General features: G+C 39.3%; 1 protein-coding gene across 1 annotated transcript; it reads left to right on the forward strand.

The window, feature by feature from the left end:
* Positions 1 to 5,304: 5,304 nt before the first annotated feature.
* LOC121508311 (cytochrome P450 3A40-like) lies at positions 5,305 to 16,677 on the forward strand. Its single transcript, XM_041785061.1, has 12 exons — positions 5,305 to 5,417; positions 9,280 to 9,332; positions 9,528 to 9,627; positions 9,712 to 9,825; positions 10,277 to 10,365; positions 10,476 to 10,624; positions 12,230 to 12,357; positions 12,448 to 12,523; positions 12,618 to 12,778; positions 15,435 to 15,661; positions 15,744 to 15,906; positions 16,119 to 16,677. Exons 3-12 carry the CDS (start codon positions 9,574 to 9,576, stop codon positions 16,206 to 16,208), a joined length of 1,251 nt encoding a protein of 416 aa, XP_041640995.1. The 5' UTR covers positions 5,305 to 5,417; positions 9,280 to 9,332; positions 9,528 to 9,573; the 3' UTR covers positions 16,209 to 16,677.
* Positions 16,678 to 18,012: the final 1,335 nt, after the last annotated feature.

Raw genomic sequence — 18,012 nt, forward strand, 5'->3', positions numbered from 1 at the left:
ACACATCTGCCCACACATGTTCGAAATCCTGTGTTAAACCTGCTGGGGGGGCTGAATTTTTTAAATGTTCTAGGGGGCGCCATTGAGCCAATAGGCCACGCCCACCTACAAAATGAATATCAATAATCTCAGAATGCCAATGATATTTTTTTTGGTCAAGTTTCATTGCTCTAGATGTCTTACAACCATTTGAAAAATCTACTTCCTGTTTCATGGCAAACAAAAAATCGCCCTTTAACATAGCCATTTGACCATTGTATATGTGTAAGGCCAACTCCTTGGGAACTGCCTGAGTGAATTTCAGAATGATTTGTCCAACCGTGTAGGTACTGCGACGTGAAATTCAGGAGTAGTGACTTTCCTTTGCCAGAGGGTGGCGCTGTACAGTTTTTCAAAATTTCAAGTATGGATGTGTTCTGGCCTGGTCTGCTATCAAGCACATGAAATTTGTCTCAGATATGACCATGTTTACTAGACTTATGACTGTTTAAACATTTTTTTGCAAGACAAAATGACATTTCTTGACTTTGTCGCCCCGCCGAGTCCATGCCCTCTGACAAAAAGTCAATTTTATTTTTTACAAAGCTAAATCCACTTCTTTAGTCCTTCCTGACACAAATTTGAAGTGCATCCCACTTGGCACCTTTTGTCCTCCCAGGTCAAATTGACCCGGTCTGTTTTGACTGTTTATAAAGCATGAGGAATAATATGATTACCAATTTCTTTGATTTTTAGTTAACTTGTTTCCAACATGTTGACATTTATTTCACATTTGTTTTTGTTATTTATGGTATGACAGACCTCGTTTACATGAAATTATACCTAAGTTTTTTTAGGTGAAAAAAGCAGGAATTCTGAATTATTCTGGTTTTGATCTGAGGCACTCTAGTTGATGGAACATCACAGTCTGGTATATTTCAAAGTTTCTTCAGAATATTGTTTTGACACCATCTGAAATTTTTGAGTGGCAGCAAATAGTCACACCTGTTGTCCTCAAGGGTCAAATTGACCTGTTCTTTCTTTTTTCTTCTTCTTCTTCTTTTTTGTTTATTATTATCTTGTGGCATATTTTGTTTATTTTTAATCTAGTAGCAGATTTTGTTTATTATTATCTTGTGGCATATTTTTCTCATTTTGATCTTGTTGCATGTTTTGGTCATTGTTATCGTGTGGCTTATTTTGTTTATTATTATCTTGTGGCATATTTTGTTCATTGTTATCTTGTGGCATATTTTGTTTATTTTTAATCTTGTGGCATATTTTGTGTATTTTTAATCTTATGGCATATTTTGTTCATTTGTTATCTTGTGGCATATTTTGTTTATTTTTAATCTTGTGGCATATTTTGTTCATTGTGATCTTATGGCATATTTTGTTCATTGTTATCTTGTGGCATATTTTGTTTATTTTTAATCTTGTGGCATATTTTGTTCATTGTTATCTTGTGGCATATTTTGTTTATTTTTAATCTTGTGGCATATTTTGTTTATTTTTAATCTTGTGGCATATTTTGTGTATTTTTAATCTTATGGCATATTTTGTTCATTTGTTATCTTGTGGCATATTTTGTTTATTTTTAATCTTGTGGCATATTTTGTTCATTGTGATCTTATGGCATATTTTGTTCATTGTTATCTTGTGGCATATTTTGTTTATTTTTAATCTTGTGGCATATTTTGTTCATTGTTATCTTGTGGCATATTTTGTTTATTTTTAATCTTGTAGCATATTTTGTTTATTGTCATCTGGTCCCCAGTTAGGGTAAGAGCATATCAAAGATGTGAAATGAACATGTTTACACGTGTGTATCTTGTGTGTTGTATTAAAGTCTAAGGCATTCCTGAGAGTTGGAACACCTGTTGAGTTGTGTTTGAGTGTGTGTGTGTGTGTGTGTGCGTGCATGTGTGCGTGTGTGTGGAGGATTGTGTTCATGTGCATGTGTAGCCCCATACATATCAATGAGAAGTGATGAAATCAGGATTACAAATCCGTGAGGTTGTTTGTTTAGTGAGTCAGTACGTAGGTGTGTGTGTAGGTGTGTGTGTGTGTTGTGGTGGTGATGGGAGGTGGGATTTAGCCCCATACAGGCCAAATAGAAGTTGTGATGAAATTAGTTTTATAAATATGTAGTTGAGTTTTGTTTGTGTGAGTGTGTGTGTGTCTGTGTGTGTGTGTGTGTGTGTGTGTTGGGGGGGGGGTTATGCATGTGTGTGTCTGTTTAAGGTCATTTTGTGTATGTATGTGTATTTGTATGAATGTATGTGCGCTGGAAAGTGTAGTACTGTCATCCATTGCACCACTAAATGTGGCCAGGTCAAATTGACCTAGGAAGACAACAGATGCTATAAATTTTTATTAGACACATATAGTTAAATGGAAATTTTCCTTTTTTTTTTTTTTTTAAATTTTTACTTGGGAAGAGCATAGCATGGAATCATCGATGTCATTTTCAGGCAATCATATGGAAGAAAACCAAATATGTTTTAATTTTCAGAATCTGGTAATTGACCCAAAGACAACAGGAGGATGAAGCTATACAATAAAGCAATGGGCAGTGTTGACCTGCTTGATCAATTTGTCAGTCTGTACCGTACAGAAATTCGGTCCCTGAGAATGATCACACATGCTTTTGACATGGCTGTGGTCAACAGTTGGTTGGAGTATAGACTGGACGCCAAGAGGGCCAATATCCAGACCAAAGACATCCAGGATCTCCTCCATCTCAAGATGAATGTGGCCCATTGTCTGGTGAGAGTCCATAAAACAGTGGCAGCAAAACGTGGAAGACCCAGTGTGTTTCCAGAACCACAGCTTGCCCCCACAGATCAGTTCACAGACCAGTTCAAGATGTAAGGCCTCTAAGTGAAGTGCAGTATGACATGGTTGACCACATACCAAATTATGATGACGAGAAAGAGGCTGCCAGATGCAAGGTGCCGAACTGTACAGGAAAAACACACGTCTTTTGTGACAAGTGCAACATCCACCTGTGCTTTGTGCCACACTGAAACTGCTTGAAGGATACTCATCAAAAATTAGATTACATGAAAACATCCACAAGCTGATGTCTTCTGAAGTTCCAATTCCATTCCAGGTAAACATGTTATCAGTTCATAAAGCCTACTCTGAAAAGTACAGTTATGTGTTGGAAATTCCATGATAGTTCCAAGAAGGCAAAACTGATGTTTTTAAAGGTAACAGTATCTGCAATCATACATCTATTGTCTTTATGTGCATGTTCATATTTCGTCATAGCATTTCCCTCACTTCTTGCAGGCTCTGGGTTATCCTGGTGATGACCTCACTGCTGTTCCCTACCCACACTGTGATTCATGTGCATGTTCAGAACTGTACACAGACTCAAAAGAAATGCAAATATCCAGATCCAGATGTTTAGGTCTTACCTGATTGATTATCATGTGGGAAAACTCAGCCTTATTTCTCTTAAGTTTTTATGACATTTTACGCCCGTCTCATTGTGGCGTCCATTGGAATGGACATGTAAAAATACTATTAAAAACACGAGTTAGCAAAAATGTGTTGTTCCACTTTGTTTTTATATTGGAGAGGAGTCAGACTCAGTTTAAAAACTTTTTTTTTGTAATAAAATTATTCAGATCCCATAACTGCAGTCACTGATGTCTGATCTAATAAAACTTGATACTAATAAACTCCTCTTGGTCTCTGTTGTCAATTATTTACATAGCTTTGCATGCTGCCTTGGATAACCTCCCACATACTTCCTTTACCCCCACAACAGGTCAGTCCAGCTGGGTATAAAAAAGCTTTGGATTTGATTTGTGGCTTCAGTGGAACTTTTTCTGCCACTGACTGACGACGGGAAAGGTGCAGAGATGGGCTACCTGTTCTTTTTCTCCACTGAGACATGGACCCTCCTGGTCACCTTTGTTACTCTCTTATTTGTGTAAGTGTTGAAGAACCACTGTCTGGCTTATTTATCTGTGTTTGTTAGCATGTTTGAGTGTGACAAAAATTAGGGATGGGAACAATTAATCGATGATTGATTAATTGGTCATTAAGAATTTGGTCGATAATGGGGACTTTAGTCGATCTGATGTTGGCATTTAATAAAGAGACTGAACACGTCTTACTCTGCACTGCATAACAATATCTACCGTCATGACATTGTGAGTGGGTTTTTTTTTTGTTTGTTGTTGTTTTTTATGAGGCCCACTCTCCGTTATGCGATGAGCAATTGACTTTGGATTCCTTCTAACTTTATTTTGTGAAAAAAAAATGGCAGCCAACTAAGGCTTTTGTTTGTTGTGGTTGTTTTGGGGTTTGAAAAGTTTTTTGAGATGCTTGCATATCTTTATGCACGTCCCCACAATAGGTAATACAATAGACCATGCCTTGTTTATGTTTAAGAGCCCTAGGCTTTCGAAGGGTGAAAATAAATAAATATATATATGTATATATATATTGCTTTACACATTTATTAGACCACCCTAACCCTAACCAAATTAAGGTTTATGCCACAGCTGTCCTAAATTAACAGCACTGGTAATCACCAAAATCATTTTTATGTTTCTGCAATGGTTAATACACCAAATGATATTTTTTAATGCTAAAATATAATAATTATTGTTATCCATGAATTTTCAAATTTACTGATTTTCAAAAAAACTGAAAAAATAGTAAAGCACATTATTATTTCTTGATTAATATGTCAAATTATAGTTATTTACTTGCATTCCTGAAGAGGAAAATGAGTTTTAGTGGTTGAATGTTATGCTTGATTAATTTCTGATTTCTCAGAGCGGCCCAGTGAGTCGACTCAAATTTGGGTATAAAAAGGTGAATTCAGTTTGAAATTCCTCATTCTTGTTCAAAATGGTAAAACCCTAGCTCACTGAAAATGAAAGAGTCCACATTAAAGCACTTCATGATGCTGGATGATCTCTGAGACAAATATGACAGGTGGTCTAATAAATTTGTTAAGCACTGTATATATATATATATATATATATATATATATATATATATGCCCATGTATAAATGTTTTTAAACATATATAACGATTAATCAATTAATCAATTAATTAATCTTTAACATTATACATGCTCGAGTTGGCAGGTTTCTTCCCAGCGCCCATCCCTAATAAAAATCTTTTTTTTTCTCTTTTATTTGTTTTTTTAACACAGGTATGCCATGTGGCCGTACGACACATTCAAGAAAATGGGCATTCCTGGTCCCACTCCGGTGCCTTTTTTCGGCAACATGCTGGCATATAGAAAGGTTGGTAAATGAGGCGTCACACCAGATGTAACCGGCTGATTACGGATTGTTGGTGACGCTGCGCTCATCCCCGGGGGAAAAATTCACCTGTCGGAGCTCACCTTGCTCTCTGCAGCATTTCCGGTTCCGGGGGCAGAAGGGCGCTGATTGTTGCCAAGGTTGTGTTGTGTTTGCCTTTATATGTGCCTTTTGTGCTTTGCTGGGCTTTCGTGAGCGACGAGCTGGGAATGCCGTTGTCGAGTCGCGGACAGCCGAGATTGCCACTGTTGCCTTATTTTGCCTTGCTTTAGTTTGTTTAGCCTTGCTTTAGCTTATTTAGCCTTGCTTTAACTTGTTTAACCTTGCTTTACTTTGTTTAGCCTTGCTTTAGCTTGTTTAGCCTTGCTTTAGCGTGTTTAGCCTTGCTTTACTTTGCCTTATTGCTAGGGTTGCCACCTGTGTGCATAAAAACAGGAACAACCCACAACCCTCGGGTCCACAGCCACCACGGGCCTGTGCCACGTCTACTATTACTACTCTTTTTAGCTTTTTTGTGTAGGCCTACTAATACTTTTTGAGTGTTCTGAAAACTTCTGATTTTAATCACGTTATTTTTGGGGAAAATAATCGTACTTTTGCCATATTACACAGCATCTACAAAAATAAAAAGTTAAAGAATGGTGGTCACAAACAAAAACATTACAGCGTCTACAAAACAAAAACAATAAATTGAAGAGTGGTAATCCAAGCTTTCCATCAGTTAGGTGAAAGTAGCCAACTATTTGACCTTTGCTCTCACCAGACAGTCAGCACATAGAGAACGACTTCTGAAAACAGTGCAATTTGCAGATACACTGCAATTCAATTTTAAAGGTGTGCTTTCAATTAAACAGCATAGTTGAAGATTCATATTCCCTTGTTGTTTTGAAAAAGTTATATTTGTCATTAACCCCACCGCTCCAATGTCAAACCTAACTATTTATTACTCCCTTACATAAGCTTTAAGTGAATTCATTTTTAAATTTACTTGAATACATTTACAGACCAGCCATTTTATTTCTGCTAAGGTGAATTTTATTCAATGATACTACACTTTTACTTGAGTGGATTAGTCTTTTAGTCTTCTCCCTTTTAAATCATAACTTAAAACACCAATGCTACCACAGTTTGGACTAAAATATTTGTTATATGTCCATGTTATGTACTAAGATAGATAATAATCATGTTTTAAATTTGAATGTAGGGATCAGTATAAGTACTTCTAAACTTTTACATTATTATGAAAAATACACAGGAATCTCTACTAACAGTTTTCAATCTGGGCAAAACATATGTAAAAAAAACTCTCTAAGGACTGTTTGATTTATTAATAAATGCTGGGTTTTTTCTGCTTGGCTAAACTTATATCACATTTGTTATCTCCACATGCCAACTGAAGCCACACCCCACTGCTGTGTTGCTTCTCCGCTAAGCTGAGAGGATCTCAGACAGACAGAAAAACCTCCTGATCGTTAAGTTTGAGAAGATTCATGATGTCCCATGAATGGAACTCCCATCAAAACATGCTTAAATAATGTTAATACTGACCGCAAAGCCTGTCTTCTCTTACTCTCAGAGGTCTAAGCTAGATTTGAATCTTAAAAGGAGTTTCACTTGATTTTAAATGAACATTTCTTATAGTCTCAGTAGAGTGACACTGTTTGATAGTTTTTACCACTTTATTTTAGCAGTCTGTGTCATTGCTTATAGAACCATCAGCCAATATGGGTCAAAATGCTCTTTCCAGAAATAATTTTCTCTTAAAGATAACTTTAATGATACAACTGCATAATGGTACAAGGCAACAAGGGATATGGGGGAGAAAGGACTTTTTAATTTTGGATGGTGACTTGAGAAAAGTATGCCAAATGCAGTGAAACTCAAGCTTAGCTCGGGCTGCAAGCAGCACTGAAGGGCTCTCACACCCAGTGCATGGCGAGCGTCGGTGTAAAACAATTCTTGGTACACCATGCAGTGTGCTCTTGCACAGCAGAGAGAGTGAGGAGAGTCCTCCCTGGACTGTGATTAAGTAAAAACAGTATGAGCATGTTGCACTTAATATATGAGGTAGTACTGGCTGTCAACACTAGGTGTCAGTATGAAAACCGAGATGTGATCTGGGTAGGATTGATATTTTCATTACTTCAAATTGAAAGAATATTGGAAATTTTATTTCAGAGGTGTTACTGTTTTTTTTACAGCAGGTGGTGCTACAGCAACACCATTAAATTAACCTTTGAATGTGTAGAGGGGAAGACCTTGATCATACAACAGAAATATGAATGAAATCAGATGTGGCATATGAGAGTCGTGTCAACCTTCTGTCAAATTGCCGACATATCAAGTGCTCGCCATCACCACTGAGACATCCTTTAATAAAACATGTACGTGTTGTGGACAAATACTCAAGCTGTTCTTATAAAATCAGAGCTTGATAGGTTTAATACAGTAAGAGAAATAAATAAATTTATCACTTCCTGTTGCCAGTGGGGGAGCTGTCATGAGATAGTTGCATGTGGGTGTGTTCAGTGTGATGCTGTTGTGTTGCCTGAGAATGTTGAAAACCACAGAATGATGTATGCAAAAGTTACAACTTATATTGAAATTGAGATGAACCTGGTGGACTTCCTGTTGGGATTTGGACACATGGGTCCAAGAGGCTTTTTGTAGGTCTTATGATGACCCATATGTAGACCCAAAATCTTAAGCCTAGGATGAATAGTGTGCAGGAGCCAAATGTTTTTGAGACAAAAATCAGAGGAGGAAATGTCCAACTGGCAGAGGGGGGCGCTGTGACAAAGTAATGATACTGATGCATGAATGTATCCAGGATCAATGTGTGATCACCCCTGTGGAGTTCGGTGATGATTGACATTATTACTTAAAGGTTGTAAGGCACAATTGGTGCATTTTCACTGCAAAACATATACAAAAAAAAATAGTGTAAGTCTGGGCCCTATCATGTCTCCACCCTATAGTGAAAAGTCACTTTTCACACAACTTCAACTGTCCAGGTTGTCTAGTATAAGCAAAAAAAAAAGTCTGGAGTCAATCAGATAAAATCATTTGGACTAGATTGTTAAAAAAGTGCAATGTGTCCATCGGTAAAAAGCAAGAATTTGACCTTAAGCTGTTTGTTGTGTTTCCTGTACATTTTCTTGAATATATGTGTACTAGTTTTCATGCATGTAGGTCTTACCCAGTCCCACATCTCATGTTTGGGGCCACTGACTATATTTGAACTTAATTTATCTAATCCAGTGAAAGATAAGACTGCACTTCCTGTTTCCATCAGTGTTTGTTAATATTTGCTCAAATGTACACAAGGCTGAGTTATGATGCTGGAAATTGCTTTTCCTAAATAGGAAATATAAACAAAGCCAGCAAAGATAGTCCTCAGTGTGGCTTTTAGGTAAGAATCAAGCATATGCATATAAGATATGCACACACAGCTAGGTGCATTGTATCTGTTTATATGACAATGAGATATTGCTTCGCATGTGTAGTTCTAGTTTTGTTCTTCTTCCATTGTAACACAATGACAGAGATGGTTTGAGGGTATATGTACCAGATAGTCTGTCCTTATATGATTTAGAATGGTCTTGAAAAGGATGCATTTTTGAACCATTACTGACACATTCCCACTAGGGGCCCACTTTCTATCCAAAGGGGCCCACTTGCGCCACAAGCCCGACTGCCCACAGTTACAGCTCTGCATCTAAATATGAAATTTTAAGGCACTATTTCACCTTTCACCACAAAAGTGTCTCTGTACATTTTGAAATATGATCCCTTCAGTTTGATAAGGTTTATTCATTTTTGTTTTGCGAGTTGTTGCTGCTGTGAAGTGAAGATGTGATCACACAGCTGACTTTTCATGTGTTTAGTAGGGAGGAGAGGCCTTTTCTCTGCCATATAGCTCAGATCAGTGGAGGGTATTGATTGTTGTCCTGTTAAAATAAACTGATGTTGATTTAGAATATAATCTTCTTGTCTGTTTAGGGTTTCTTCAAACTTGATAAAGACTGCTACAAGAAATATGGTAAAACATGGGGGTAAGTCTGCCTACTTCACTGAGAATTTTTGCATTTATCTCATGTAAATTTAATTGTTTCCTCTGAGCTGCTTGTCTGTTGACATTGAACATCTCCTTACATGGTGCTATAATGCTGATTTTACAAAGTGAATTTGTCTGACTGCACAGAAATGTCCCTCATGATTATCATTTTCTCTTCACTTTCTGTTTCTAGCATTTTCGATGGTCGTCAGCCTGTGCTGTGTATCACAGACCCCGCCATGGTCAAAACTGTTCTGGTCAAGGAGTGTTACTCTCTCTTCACCAACCGCAGAGTATGTACCCTTTCACTAAAACTCATTCATTCACTCATAAAGGTTTTGTGCTTCTTATCCTAACTCTCTTTCTAACCGTGTTAGAACCTCTACCTAAATGGACCCCTGTATGACGCTGTGTCCACTGCTGAGGACGATCAGTGGAGAAGGATCCGCAGCGTCCTCTCTCCTTCCTTCACCTCAAGGAAGCTGAAAGAGGTACAGGCTTCTACTATGCTCAAAATTCTTTGTTTTAAACATTTTCAACTTTTTTGTGACCCCTCGCAACTATCTTGTAGTACTTTTGGGTGTCTTAAAAATAGCCTGTTTAAAGATGTAGCCTCTGTGCGTTGTCTATTGGCTCTTCTACATCTTTTTTGTTGCCATAATTTAAAAAATGCTGTGAAGATGGTTACTTTAATCTGGTGGTTGACATGGATTGACTCACTCCATTTTTTAAACTATTTTATTGCCGCTGGCAATACCACTAAATATGGGCCAGTTACCCCTGAGCCGATAGTCTAGCAGTGCCTCTTTAACAGCTTTTCTTCTTCATTTCAGACCCATAATATCTTGCATCCCAATTAAATATTCTGTTTTTTTTTTTGCCCTCCTGTATTCTATTTAACCTGTTTGTTATCATTCCCATCTGCCTCGTTCTGATCCTCAGATGTTTGACATAATGAAACGCCACTCTGCTAACCTGATCAGTAATATGAAAAAGAAATCCGACAGAGATGAGCCCTTGGAGCTGAAAGAGTAAGAACACCAATGATCCAACATTTCAAGTTTTGTCGTTCAGAAAATGTCTGAAATCCAGTCAGTATAAGTGTGAAAGTCAGTATTTGATGTGTCTGTGTGCTCTTTAGGTTCTTTGGACCTTACAGTATGGACGTAGTGACCAGCACAGCCTTCAGTGTAGACATTGACTCACTCAACAACCCCTCAGACCCGTTTGTCATTAACATCAAGAAGATGCTAAATTTTGACCTGTTAAACCCACTCCTCCTCCTTGTTGGTACAAAATTAACTTTTGTGTTTAAAAAAATATTTTTTACAATTTTGAACATTTGTTGTCACATTAACCAACAACATTTACACCGTGTTCCAAATTATTATGCAGATTGGATTTTAGTGTCATAAACATTCAATTTTTGTTCTTCAGTTAAACTCATGGATGGTATTGTGTCTCAGGGCTCTATTGATCACTGAAATTAATCTCAGACACCTGTGATAAATAGTTTTCCAGGTGAGCCCAATTAAAGGAAAACTATTTAAGAAGGACGTTCCACATTATTAAGCAGGCCACAGGTTTCAGCAATATGGGAAAGAAAAAGGATCTCTGCTGCTGAAAAGCATCAAATAGTGTAATGTCTTGGACAAGGAATGAAAACACTACATATTTCACGAAAACTTAAGCCTGATCATCGTACTGTGAAGAAATATGTGGCTGATTCAGAGCAAAGACAGGTTTGTGCTGATAAAAGCATGATGAGGAAAGTTTCTGCTGGACAAATTCATCGGATTGAGAGATCAGCTGCTTAAATGCCATTACATAGCAGCAAACAAGTATTAGAAGCTGCTGGTGCCTCTGGTGTCCCACCAACCTCAAGGTGTAGGATCCTCCAGAGGCTTGCAGTTGTGTATAAACCTACTATTCAGCCCCCCCTAACCAATGCTCACAAGCAGAAACGGTTGGAGGAGTAGTGGATGGTTGGATGGCCACCATGTCCCAACAAGGCTGTGACATCAGCAAGGAGGGGGCGGAGTCATGTTCTGGGCCAGATTCATGAGGAGAGAGCTGGTGGGCCCCTCTAGGGTCCCTAAAGGTGTGAAAATGACCTTGGCAAAGTATATAGAGTTTCTGACTGACCACTTTCTTCAGTGGTACAAAAAGAAGAACTGTGCCTTCTGTAGCAAAATTATCTTCATGCATGACAATGCTCCATCTCATGCTGCAAAGAATACCTCTGTGTTATTGGCTGCTATGGGCATAAAAGGTGTGATCCTCATCCACCCCTGACCTCAACCCTATTGAGAACCTTTGGAGCATCCTCAAGCGAAAGATCTATGAGGATGGGAGGCAGTTCACGTCAAAACAGAAACTCTGGGAGGCTATTCGGACATCTTGCAAAGAAATTCAAGCAGAAACTCTTCAAAAACTCACAAGTTCAATGGATGCAAGAATTGTGAAGGTGATATCAAAGAAGGGGTCCTATGTTAACATGTAACTTGGCCTGTTAAGATGTTTTCGATTGAAATAGCTTTTGATTTCAGTAAATATGACCTCCTAATGCCGCAAATTCAACAAATGACCATTTTCAGTTCTTTGCAGCCTGTAAAATGTTCTGAAACTCTGTTGTCCGTAATAATTTGGAACAGTGCATTTTGAGTTTATTTTAAAAAAATATGTTATCTTTGGGAGGTTTGTTCAATAAAATTTGAATTATGCCTTAATGGTTGATAACCTTAAAATTATACTGACTTTCATTTGCATCGACTATTTAGGAAAACCAGAGAAAAATATCATTTCCATAATAATTTGGAACGTGGTGGATATCAGGTGGCTTACTGTGAGTGTTTGCAGTCCTTAATAACTGTGTTGCTCTCTGCTTTACTCCAGCTATCTTCCCCTTTATGGGTCCAGTATTGCAGAAGTTTGAGTTTTCCTTCTTCCCTGCATCTGTCACTGACTTCTTTTATGCTGCGCTGCAAAAGTTAAAGACAGAGCGGAAGACCAACAAGAAAAAGGTAAGACTGTCTGTGCATGTGTGTATTTACTATATGAACCTTTTGTAAAAGCAAAATCAAAGATATAAATAAAGCTATCTTTACTTGAAGGCTCGAGTGGATTTTCTTCAGCTGATGATTGACTCTCAGAAGGAGAATGACCCCAGTGGAGCAGTTCATGAAAAAGGTAGCACACATACTATACACAGACATGCAGTGCCTACACATAAATAGAAGCACAACTTAAATGGTCTTAAATAAATCCCATTTCATCTCCCTAGGTTTAAGCGACCATGAGATCCTCTCTCAAGCAATGATCTTCCTCTTAGCTGGTTATGAAACAAGCAGCAGCTCTCTCACTTTCTTGGCTTACAATCTGGCAATAAACCCTGATGTTATGAAGAAGCTACAGAAAGAGATCGACGCCACCTTCCCCAACAAGGTACATTGGTAGCACCAGCTGTATATAACATGGACGTAGTCTCGTGACACCACTTCTGAAGCTGACCCTTGAAACCCGTCTTGGGATTATCTTATTGAAATGCTCAGAGGTGTGCAGTCAGGAGCAGCAGGGCTAGCACTGCTAACCATGTTAAAAATAAAAATGATATTTTTTTTTCAGAATTAAAAAGTTACTCTGAAATGTGTGTGGAATCAGTTACTTGTCTAGTATGGAACTCTATTCAGAAAATGAATCGTTATATTTTGTGGCGCTGAACAGAAATTTCCTACGTCCTTAACTCATCACAGCTCCTATCCTCTGCCGGGGTCAGCAGTAGTATCTTGTGCTGGCCTGGGTGTTGCTATTTAAATAAGTGGATGTGATTGGCCTGTGGTCAGGTGTAAAGTAATGACGCTTTATTAGCCAGATATAATGGGAATGGGGGTGGATTTGGCAGCAGGCATTGATACAGTTCTGGACCTATTTCAGCTGGCATTTTTAAGGCACTCGTTTGCTTCCCTTAATCTTTGCTTAGCTTAGCTAGAGGAAGGCCAAAGCCAACAAATTGTGCGCCATTTAACAGTGGTGAATTATGATTGCTATGAGTAGTTGACAGCAAGCCTGGAGCAGAACAAGCTGTTTAGCTGGACCTGTCTATTCACCAGTACAAGCCCTGGCTCATGGAATAGCAGTGGAGCTTCACCAGGGCAGCTATCAAACATTAGGTCTTAGACCGTCACATTATGAATGTCGCTCAATTAAAATCATTCATCCTAGTCAGAGCGATTCATCAGGAAGGATCACAGGGTGGATTTCAGCTACAAGTGATGGTTGAGAGCTAGTTTTTCTCCCTGGATAAGATTGGCGTTGCTTAAATATGCTTTTGGTGTTGCTTCTAGGTCAAAAGTGAAACTCTCTCTTACACTCTGACATGCACGGCACACACACGCTCTCTATCTGTTACCAGCATTAAGAAGTGATTAATTTGCTTTCCACTGTAAATACTGTGGTCATGCATTTGGCATTCATATTTAAAATAGCTTATTTGGCGTTTCTTTGTAAAGTAACCTTAAAATAGTGTTTGGTTAGTAATTAGTTACAGCTGGCCCTGACTAAAACCTAACTGCACGCTACTGAAAATGCTGTCTCACAGTAACTTTCTGTCAACCTGGTGACAGGCAGGCAAAGAGGTTTCAAGGGGCTGAGGTGAATTTTGACCCTCCTGATCTGTCAGTCAGATCAGCCATACCCCTCGTTAGAAATAACTTATCCTTTATTAAACCAAAAATAACCTTCTGTTCAGTGTGAGCCAGTCAAGAAAAGAACTAACTGGACCAAATTTGATTATTGAACCAGGTTGTATTTCTGCTGCAAAAGTGGACATTTTTTAACCTGGATTTGTTTCACACATCCATCTGGTAAACCTCTCATACACAGCATTTAGGAAAGGGCAGAGGCTTTGAAAAAATCAGAGGGTGATTGGATGAACGTTCTGTCTGTCACATCTTTCTGGGCCAATCAGTGCAACAAAACATGTGATGTAGCTGCTACCGAGGAGTAAATCCATAGAGAACTGCATAACACGAACCATGGCGACTGTAGACATGTCAGTACACGACTTTTGTTGTTTTTTTAAGAGAACAACCCACTGCTGTTCTTTGTTCTTCTTTTCACTAAGAAATGTCGTCAAGTTAAAACTTACACTTTAGCAGCATCAACGCTAATGTCTTCTGCCATGATTGCACTGGTTTCTTGTTGCTGCTTGCTTACGTCACAAATCCGCCGCGCCCGAAAGCACTGCCCCTCCTCACTGATTGGTCCTGTCACCTCCTAACGGGCCCAAACGGTTCAGATGGGAGCTTTGCAAGATAGATTCCCCAGTGACATACACGGAAATGGGCGTATCCATCTGCTTTGCAAGGTTAGACATTTTTGGCTTTTGCAGCCAGCCTCCAGTGGACACTTGAGAAACTGCAGGTTTTTGTGCTTCCCCAGTGGCTTAATTTCACTATGAAGAGACTTAATACAAGCTTATCAATAGTCCATTTTTCAAATTTGAATGAAAGACAAATGCACGATGTCTTTGGCTATTAGACTCCATTATGATTACTTTGTGTACTTGAAGGGGTAGAGGGGCCGACAGCAGGAACCCCTATGGAGACTAGAGATGAGCAGAAGACCTGTGAGGATCTAGACTAGATGCTGATTAACTGAGTGGAGGTGGCCGGGGTGGAGGAGGGTTACAGCGTCTGCTGATTCTGTCCACTGTCCTCCTCTGTCAGTAAAGGCATAAAATGCCCAAAAATAAATCTAAATATATATGTCAGGTGCATGGTGATTGGACATACAAGGTTGTGGCAGAATCTGATTAGCTTAGTGCCTAAGAGAGTAGATGCCCATTATCAGCTGAAGAGGGAATGAAAGAAGAAGGGAGAGATATTAACAAGTGGTGACAAATGAATGAGTAAGAAGAGACTTCCGTTGAGCTCCATTTTTATTTCCAGAGGTTGCTGCTTGGGTAGTAGTTTGGTTAGGGCAGTTTGTTGAAGCTCTTATTTTTACCTTGTACATCAGAGTTGTGGTCTCCTGTAAAAAAGAGAAAAATAAAGTCATGATAGATAGAAATCTTTTTCAAAGTGTCTCTGTGTTTGTGCAGGCTCCTGTAGAGTACCAGGCTCTCATGCAGATGGAGTATCTAGAATCCGCTATCAACGAGTCTCTCCGATTGTACCCCATTGCTGCACGTCTGGAGCGTGTTGCTCAGGCCTCCGTGGAGATTAATGGCCTTGTGATACCAAAGGGGATGGTTGTCATGGTACCCACATGGCCCATGCACCGGGACCCTGATGTGTGGCCTGAACCAGATGAGTTTAAACCAGAAAGGTGAGGAAAGAAACCTGTTTGGAGAAAATCTTAACCGCTGAGGGTCAGTTTTTTTCAATTCTGTATGTGTTTGCTCCCATAGGTTCAGCAAGGAGAACAAAGACAATATTGATCCATACACGTACATGCCTTTTGGGATCGGGCCAAGAAACTGTATCGGGATGCGTTTTGCTCTGATGATAATGAGACTAGCAATAGTGGAGATCCTCCAGAGGTACAGCTTCGCTGTGTGTAAGGAGACTGAGGTAAGACCAAACATGTTCAACTTGCCAGATTGACTGTGATATTGAGGGTTATATAATGTCCAGGTGATGACAAGCTATCTGTTTGTTGCATAATGTTTCTACCTTTTCTAACAGTTCAGCTTGTTTGCAGATTAAAACAAACAAGGTAGACTTTTATGCCTTGTTGGCTTTGATTGCACTAGTTTTCTCTTCATGTGCCTTTCTCCTGCCAGGTCCCCTTTGAGATGGATGTCCTGGGCATGCTGGCTCCAAAACGGCCCATCAAACTCAAGCTGGTGCCACGGTCTGAGGCTGCAGGCTAAAGAAACAACACAAAGGACTGGTTAAAAAAAAAAAGCCTGTAGCCAGCCCAGTGGAGGAGGCTATGGGTTTTATGATTTTCCAGAAAGTTAAAAATGACTACAGGTCTTGGGTGGTCCTCTGTAGCTTGTGCACACAGTAATGGAATTAACAAATTTCATAGGAATAAAGATTAAAATTGTTTTTTGCAACACAAAGCAAGGCAAGCCTGACATCTGAATTTCTCATTTACAAATGACAGTAACTGACAACGATGGATAACGATGGAAGTGAGGTAAATGTAAACATAGCATATGCCTGTAAGCTCCACTGATGCTGTGGCGTATGATATGCCAGTCCTCAAAGGAGAATCTTAACAGTTCTGCTTTTAACGATATTAAAGCTTCTATTTGGTTTAGAGTTTATTTTGATACATTAGTTTACAATTATTGGTAGTTGTTGTTTAAAGGGGACTGATTTATGTTCAAACCACAATTCTGGAAAAGTTGGGATGTTGTATAAAATGTGAATAATACAGAGATTTGCAAATCCTTTTCAACCTTTATTCAACTGAATACAGCACAAAGACTAAATATAATTTGTTTTTTGCAAACATACCCACATTCTGATTTTGATGCCTGCAATACAGTTTTTAAAAAGTTGAGACAGGATCATGTTTACATCTCCTTTTCTTCTAACAGCACTCTGTAAGCATCTGAGGACTGAAGACACTAATTGTTGAAGTACTGTTAGTGGAATTCTTTCTAATTTTTGCCCGATGTATATCCAACAGTGTGGGGTTTTACATTGTTGTACACTTTATTGCCAAAAGTATTCACTCACCCATCCAAATAATTGAAATCAGGTGTTCCAATCACTTCCATGGCCACAGGTGTATAAAATCAATAACCTAAGCATGCAGACTGTTTCTACAAACATTTGTGAAAGAATGGGTCGCTCTCAGGAGCTCAGTGAATTCCAGTGTGGTACTGTGATAGGATGCCACCTGTGCAACAAGTCCAGTGGTGAAATTTCCTTGCTCCTAAATATTCCACAGTCAACTGTCAGTGGTATTATAGCAAAGCGGAAGCGATTGGGAATGACTCAGCCATAAAGTGGTAGGCCACATAAAATGACGGTGTGGGGTCAGCAGAGGCTGAAGCGCATAGTGCTTAGAGGTCGCCAACTCTCTGCAGAGTCAATCTCTACGGACCTTCTAAGCTTGATGTGGCCTTCAGATTAGTTCAAGATCGGTGTGTAGAGACCTTCATTCTTCTTCTTCATTCTTCTTTCCATGGCTGAGCAGCTGCATCCAAGCCATACATAACTGAGTGCAATGCAAAGTGTCAGATGCAGTGGTGTAAAGCACGCCGCCACTGGACTCTAGAGCAGTTGAGACGCGATCTCTGGAGTGACGAATTAAGCTTCTCCACCTGGCAATCTGATGGGTAAGTCTGGGTTTGGTGGTTGCCAGGAGAACAGTATTTGTCTGACTGCATTGTGCCAAGTGTAAAGTTTGGTGGAGGGGGGGATTATGGAGTGGAGTTGTTGTTCAGGAGCTGGGCTTGGCCCCTTAGTTCTAGTGAAAGGAACTCTGAATGCTTCAGCATACCAAGAGATTTTGGACAATTCCATGCTCCCAACTTTGTGGGAACAGTTTGGGGATGGCCTCTTCCTGTTCCAACATGACTGTCCACCAGTGCACAAAACAAGGTCCATAAAGACATGGATGAGAGAGTTTGGTGTGGATGAACTTGACTGGCCTGCACAGAGTCCTGACTTCAACTCGATAGAACACCTTTGGGATGAATTAGAGCGGAGACTGAG

Source organism: Cheilinus undulatus, linkage group 4, assembly GCF_018320785.1.
Source record: "Cheilinus undulatus linkage group 4, ASM1832078v1, whole genome shotgun sequence".
In the NCBI taxonomy this organism is placed as follows: Eukaryota; Metazoa; Chordata; class Actinopteri; order Labriformes; family Labridae; genus Cheilinus; species Cheilinus undulatus.

What these genes read in the sequence shown, in the direction of transcription:
- LOC121508311 (XM_041785061.1), top strand. Translation starts at nt 9,574, where the DNA reads ATGGTCAAAACTGTTCTGGTCAAGGAGTGTTACTCTCTCTTCACCAAC. An exon ending in CTCTCTTCACCAACCGCAGA is followed by an intron (nt 9,628 to 9,711) that starts GTATGTACCCTT and finishes TAACCGTGTTAG; the next exon opens with AACCTCTACCTAAATGGACC. An exon ending in CTGTGTGTAAGGAGACTGAG is followed by an intron (nt 15,907 to 16,118) that starts GTAAGACCAAAC and finishes TTCTCCTGCCAG; the next exon opens with GTCCCCTTTGAGATGGATGT.